General features: G+C 44.1%; 1 protein-coding gene across 1 annotated transcript in view; it reads right to left on the minus strand.

Annotated features, from left to right (window-relative positions):
* Positions 1-2715: 2715 nt before the first annotated feature.
* The window catches only part of LOC308174767 (pleckstrin homology-like domain family B member 2), a gene marked incomplete at its 3' end in the record, with an annotated part of 21234 nt that continues 16449 nt past the window's right edge, over positions 2716-7500 (minus strand). Inside the window, exons 14-19 of the mRNA XM_080549867.1 lie at positions 6706-6904; positions 5248-5338; positions 4819-4965; positions 3732-3951; positions 3282-3367; positions 2716-2856 (exon numbers count right to left, since the gene is read on the minus strand). Coding sequence (XP_080405993.1) covers positions 2716-2856; positions 3282-3367; positions 3732-3951; positions 4819-4965; positions 5248-5338; positions 6706-6904 — 884 coding nt within the window. The remainder of the gene's footprint in view (positions 2857-3281; positions 3368-3731; positions 3952-4818; positions 4966-5247; positions 5339-6705; positions 6905-7500) is intronic.

The following is a 7500-nucleotide window of genomic DNA, read 5'->3' on the forward strand; positions in this document are numbered from 1 at the left end:
CAGTCTCATCCCAAATACATATGTCTACATACACAGCATGTTGCTGATCATCTCCATAACACATTTATCTTTGTTATGCAACCAAACTTAATTGGTAATGAGGAAAACATAGCTGGGACAAAGATGTCAATAGATTTCAAGATTGCATTTGAAAGTGATTTTTAGAATAGATCATAACATAATAACAGATTTGTAAAGATAAAGGATTTATTCTTACAGTATGTATAAAAACATGCAGGATTACCAAGTACATTAATTCAGTAATAAAAAAGTATATGTAGTATTCATTGAGTTACCACTGTTCATATAAAAATATCAATATATATATTCAAAAATGCATAAAAAGTGTTATCTGTTGGATGAATTCTTTGATACACATGGAAAAATACCTGAAATGTGTAGCCCCAAAAAAGCAAGTTACACAGACCGGAGATGTGATGTGAGGGGTCCTATCTGTGTGACCAACAGGCCGTAACACCAGACAGCTTGTCGGCTCTATTCTTAAGACTGGGAAAACGTCCCTGGGAGATACAACACCTCCACAGCACCTCAGCTCTGTAACACGATCTGCTCTGCGTCATGTGCTCTCCCTAGCAGCCTCAGACACACACTCGGGGGGGGGGGGTGCGGCTCGCTCCGTCTCTTTTCTACCTGTGAGCTCGCAGTCAGCCAGGCACTTCTATTAGTATCATTGCATCGTGAGTTATCATGAATTATTGATCAGTCCGAATGAAAAACATCAGCTAAAATACTTGGGGTGGGTTATATAGCATCTCATTTTCATACCGGTATTTTTTTTTTTTACTATAATAATCTACCCAGACAACGGAGATTGCATTTTTCTTTGGTGTCACATGTATGGTTAACAATTAGGTTTCACATGCATATACTATTAACACATATATTCATATACTTGTTAGACAAAAAAACAAAAAACAAAATAAGGTAATTCATCCAAAATCAAACAAATGCTCCATTATTTATGACTGCAACAGCCTTTTTAAAATGTATCGAGTATCAAGGGACTGCATAGCTTTGAGGCAACGAAAGAACTACTTTATAAGAGTCGATCCCTACGATTAGGACTTCTGCTGGTGAAATCAGATATAATACAATAAAGGTTTTACCATTATGAGCATTCAAGCCTTTCTGAAGTGTTATTAATAAGCATGGGGAGCTGCACACATATACACTAGCCACCTGATATGACACAACACAGGGAGACAAGGATATCAGCTAACCTTTTTGGCAGTTTTCCAGCATCCTACACATAATGGTACATACTGTACAGCACGGATTGTCAACAACATTCACACCCCTGTAACAAGCTCTCTGTGGAACTTTAAGGTGCCATTTAAATGATTTGTGAAAACAAATTAAAATGTCTTTGGTGTACAGGCAGAGGTACTTTTCAAACCCTTCCAAGTTGAGTTCCTGGTGTTTTCAGGTTTTCCCCCCTAGTAACTCCCAATGTTCCTGAGCAACACTAAGGCACAAAGGACATGCACCGTTGACATGCATCATCACAGGGTTTCCAGTAGAGGACGCTATCGCCGCGGTCCTCTCAGTTAATACAGATGCTAGACAGCCTCCGCTGGGTTTGGCAAATGAAGAGGGGGGGAAAATTTGAAGAAAAAAAGAAAAAAAAGAAGAAAGACACACTATCCAGCTGGAAGGAGAACAGATGGAGAGCTTTTGTTGACCAATCAACGGCCAGCTCCGCTCGGATGGTGAAAAGGACGACACAGCTTGTGTTTCATAAATTATTCTGGTCCTCTTCTTAACTCAGTTAAAGTGGAATAGTACCGCCAATCCTATTCATTAGCGGTCTTAAACCTACGATTATATTCATAATTTTTAAAAATAGGAATAATAAGAATAATACAAATATAATACTGCTGAGGTCAGATCAGATGTGCAATCTCACAACCACACAATGGAAGAACAGTCATATCTCAAATGGGGTACTGATCTTCAGTACACAGTGACCCGTTCTTGAGTTCATCACACACACCTGCAGTGCAGTCATCAGACAGGGGCTGGAGGGTCATATGAGTCCCAAAATATCATGAGGTTAAACCATGTGACCATGCCCAAGAGGCTCTTCCCCTGTGATAAGAATCTTTCTCTATCAATGAACAAGTGGCACCTAATCCTACAGTGGAAATTGCTAGCCTGGAGGCCCTACTACTCCTCTTCTCCTACTCCCTTTTCCTCCTCTTCTAGGAATCGGGGTGGGTTGAGGTATAGGAAGGTGAAGGAGGAGAGGGGGGAGGAGGAGAGAACTGAGCTCACTAAGACATCAAAATAACAAGTGGTGGGGGCGCTTAGGTGGCGTAGTGGATTAAGCGTTGACCATGTAACCGCAGGGTTCCCGGTTCGACATGCGGACATATCCTGCATGTCATCCCTTCTCTCTCTCTCTCACCCATCCTTCCTGTCATAATCTCTACTGTATCTGTCAATAAAAAGAAAAATATGAGTGGGACTGCCCCACTCAGAAAAAAAAAAGACCAAAAACCCCCCCAAAAAAACAAGTGGTTGAAAAGCATAGTCCAGGAGAATATTGCATGTGGTTCTAAACACCGCCACAGGATATTGTTTGTAAAGGGACTGGAAGAGAGAACATTTCCAGCGGTTGGTCATCAGATGATAAGGCGGTCAGGATGTGGTCATTGCGTTGGTCAGAACCCCTGATGGTGGAGGGTAGTGGGTTTACACCATGAAGTGCATGTATCCTTCAGCCCCGGTGACGACGACGTCCATCCAGATGCGCATGGCGTCGGGGGACGGAGCCACCATGTAGTACACGCGGTCGTGAGTCTTCACGCTGAACGTCAGCGAGGGGTTGGGGCTCTGCGTTTGTGTGAAGGAGAGAGGGGTTAAGGACGCAGGAGAGAGAAAGACCAGGAAAAACGTGACGGCGGCTGGTGAAAGCGGGAAAAAGTCAGCGACCGGAAACCTTTTCAGACTTTTATTCCGGAACATTTAAATAAATGTCAACGTTGTTGAAAATCACTGACACACTCGCTAGCCAAGCCAAAACATTGCAGTGCAATGGACTCGGTGAGTAATCCCCACTACTAACTAGTTAGTGTAGAGTAGTGGGGATTACTCACCGAATCCTTAGCCATGAACATTTTGATCGGTTGCCGACCTGTTCCCGCTTTCACCAGCTGCTGTCACAAATGTGTTGAGAGCGGAGAGAAAAGTCACTCTCATACAGTCTAAATGGTGAATAACTTTGTTTGTTTGTCACGACTCCCAAATAAATCCCGTACCTTGTGTGCGTTCTTTAAATGGTCGTAATAGACCTCCTCTATGGCTTGGAAGTAGATGACTCCTTTCATCTTGGTTTCATGCTTGTCTGGAACGGAACACATGGACACAAGAGTGTTTATGAGTTTGGGGAAAAACATCATTTGGATCAAAGTGTGCCCCCCCCAGATTTCCATAGTAAACCAGCAGCGTAGCTTGGTGATGACGTCATGTCTTTAGTGGCTGCCCAAGACAGCTGTTCTTAAAATGCTTGTCGATGCTAGTGCCTAGTGTCTAATATGAGGATCGCAATGGAAATAACCTATTTAAAAATAGCATGAAAACAACCTGACTTGGGTACCTATTTTTACCTGATCATACAAAATCAATCAAATCAGAGAGAGAGAGAGAGAGAGAGAGAGAAAGGATGAGGGTGGGGGAGAGAGAAGCAGAGAAACAGGAGGTGAATTCACCTGCATAGTAGGCCAGGGTCCTGCGGTTCCGGTCGAAGACAAACCAGCGTTTCTTCCAGGTTTTGATCTTGCCTCCCATTTTGACCAGGAACCCTCTGCATGTCTTATCTGTGACGGACAGGTGGAAGCAGGCGTCTGGGCTGTGGCCAGCTGCCTCGATGTGTTCATGGAGGTCAAAGTCGTCCTTCCTCACAGGGAGGTAACGTGTCAGCGGTCGGGACTGGAAGGCAAAGGTTAGGGATTAGAGGTCAGAGTCTGGTCTAGAGATTGGCCTCACTGGAAACACATCAGTCACAGATCTGACAGACATCTATTGATTTGTTATTTAGTTAAGAAAAGTCACTAGGCTAAACAATTAGCAACAAGAGCCAAACCTATGTACAAGTCAAATACCCCCTTGGGGGTGTAATAGAATTGTACAACAGTTCAAATGACTCAGATATAAAAAGTGTACTGTATTTGTCCTGTAGGGTATTTTGTCCACACGATTGCTGTGCTGTGTATATGAAAACAGTGAATTCCATTTGGTCATTATCTGTTCTTAATATGTGAAGAGATGGAAAGGATTACCGGTAGATGCTTGAAATAAGACATTCTGACGTCGAAAAAAAGCAGTTTTGTTCTGGTCATTGTTGATCAAAGAGCTTTATAATTCTGGTCATTCTAGTTTCAGTGTTGAAGAATGGGCCAAAATCCCACGTGATCACTGTGAGAGATTCGCTTTTTTTGTACAGGAAGCGTCTGGAAGCCGTCATTGGAAACTAAGGCTTCTAGACCAAGTATTGAATACATTTCAGTTAGCGTATTCAATACTTCTTTCTTGTGTCATTCCCCTTTATTGCACATCACTTTTTAGGGATTGGAATGTTCCAATTTCTTTAGCTGTGTAGTTTCATTGAGATAATACCAATGTCTGGTCTAAATGTCATGTGAATAGCTGAAATAGAAATATGTTGAATAAAAAATGTCAATACTTATTTCCCCCAATGTATATGAGAGTGAAGCATAGCCTATCCACTTTCATCACCGTAACATGAACATGCATCTCTATGTATTGAGTTCTTAGCATATCTCTTTTTCCTCTCACCTGTGCTCGTTGTTTCTCCCGGAGCTTCACCTCCCTCTCAATGAGTTTCTGCCTCCTGTTGGTCTCCTCCTGCAGCCTTTTCTCCAGGTCCTCCCTCCTCCTCCGCTCCTCCTCCAGAGCCTGCCTGCGGACCTCCATCTCCCGCTCCTGCAGAGGACACACACACAGGACGTTACAGCAGCGTCACATTGACACACAGAAACACGCACACGCACTCGCACAGGCACAGGCACAGGCACACGCACCACACACACACACACACTCACACACACACACACACACACACACACACACACACACACACACACACACACAGACATACTCACACACTCACACACTCACACGCACACTCACACACACACACACACACACACACACACACACACACACACACACACACACACAGAGTGTGTATGAAGGATATATTACCCTATGTTCGAGGATTACATTCTTTTCGGCCTGGGCTTGTCGTAACAAACGCTCCATCTCCTCAATCTTCGCTACGTTGGACGTGCTGGCACTGTGACAAACAGAGAAACACCACAGTGAGGAAACTACAGATTCAGATAACGTTTATTGCCATTATGCATACACATATAGGAATTTGCTTTGGCGTTACAGTAAGTGCGTTTATACTTTTTTCACGTGTATACATAAATACAAAAACAAATACAAAAACAGGACAACACAGGACAGACAACAGTGCATGGGATAGTGCTACATATAAAGTGCAGTGCAAAGTTATTTTTTACACACTCTCTCAAGGTGAAGATCTGAGTACTGTTCCAGACCAGAGGCCAGTGTATGTAAAGTTACTAAACAGCTCCGCAGCTTCCCGCCATAACATCACATTCTGTACTTATGGACACTACGGTTCTGCCACACACCACATTTTCTCAAATACTGTACATATTGTATGGAATGAGACCACACACACTCACACACGTAACCTGAGGGAACTTTGGGGGGGATCATGTATGTGTATATAATGAGTAATGTAGAGAACTAACTCCCCCAAGGTTGTAAAACTGGGCGACAGAGACAGCTGGTTAACACATGGTGAGAGCATCAACACAACTTCACAGAAAACTTCACAGACACAAAAAAAACGACATGAAAAAACTCTTCCACCACGACGACTGCAAATGGCCCCTGGCCTGAGCATAGATGACTTTTTTCCTGTTATATGACTAGTGGATAGATGATTCGCTTACTTAGTCAAACGTATTGATTGTAAGTCGCTTTGGAATAAGGCGTCTGCTAAATGCCAAAAATGTCCATGAAAAACAGACACTGATGAAATACACAGCCGGAGCTACGTGGACATGCCATGTCTGCTCAAACAGTCACAAACACACTCAAACACAAACAGACCAGAAGACATCTGCAATGCTCGCTATAAAAGCTTCCTCCCCTCCCCGTTGTAAATTATTCAAGAGATTTGGGATACATCTAACAGTTCTGCACTCAACAGAATAACCGTCGAAAAGGGCCAAAGACCATGCATCTGTGGTCAAGCTTAATCATTTTGGCGACAAGGACTGAGGATGCGACACAGCAATGTTGGTTTGATCAAATACAGCCTCCTCTGTACTAGATTCTACAACAGACAACCATGAGAATACAGACACAGACAACAGACACAAACACAGACACACAAACAGAAGCTCTTCACTCACACAAGGTTCGGCATGCTGACGCTAAGGACACAGTCACTGTCTTGACGGGCTGGATCTCCTGGAGGCTCTGAGATGTGGCACTGCTGTGTGTGTGTGTGTGTGTCTGTGACACACCCCCCTCCGCCCCCCCCGCCTCCCCTCCCCATAACTCCTGCATCAACCCCACAGTCCTGTTTCTCTACAGTCTGTCCGTCTGTCCGTCTCTCACCTAGAGATGTTGTCCGGGGAGCAGGCGGAGATGCTGGTCTCCATGCTGTCCGAGCTGTCCACGCTCATGGTGTCGAAGGCGTGTCCGTTGTCCGAGTAGTGGAAGGGGTCTAGGAAGACGTTGGACTCGGAGACGGTCCTGCTGCATAGGTCGCTCAGCCTCTGTCTGTCCTCGCTCATGTACAGATGGCTGTGGCCGGCTGAAAACAGTTAAAAGAGAAAGACAAAACAGTGCTCGGATTACAACAGGACTAGTATAGGCATTCACTGGCGCAAATTCATTGCAGCTGGTCAACAGGCCTCACTCTTACACTCTTACACACACACACATTCCCCACACTGAAAAGGGTCCAACACATCAATACTTCAAGCCGCAGAGAACTATTTCCGCAGAGAACTATTTATACTTAAATCCTTGTGTTCCTTTCCGCTGCAGCTAACATGAACATGCCATGACTGCTCAAACCAGGAAGAAGGTTTCTGTGTCTTTCTCGACTAAATGGCTCAGTACTATTTATCTTTTAGGGGGCCAAGGCAAGCAAGAGAGGTGAACTGGCTAGTTCTGACTGCAGCAGATATCCAGCGTGCTCTGGGACGGACAGCAGGGAGCAGGTGTTTCCACACCTTCTGAAACATCCAATTCAAGCACCTTTCAAGCACCTTTCAAACACCTTTCAAGCACCTTTCAAGCACATTTCAAGCACCTTTCAAGGTCTTTCAAGAGACTCAATTCCCTCAAATTCAAGGACCCAACACGGCATAGTTTGAGACAGATCTAGAGGTGAATTTATATAAC

The sequence above is a fragment of the Nansenia antarctica genome (assembly GCF_963989245.1).
Source record: "Nansenia antarctica genome assembly, chromosome: 20".
Lineage (NCBI taxonomy): Eukaryota > Metazoa > Chordata > Actinopteri > Argentiniformes > Microstomatidae > Nansenia > Nansenia antarctica.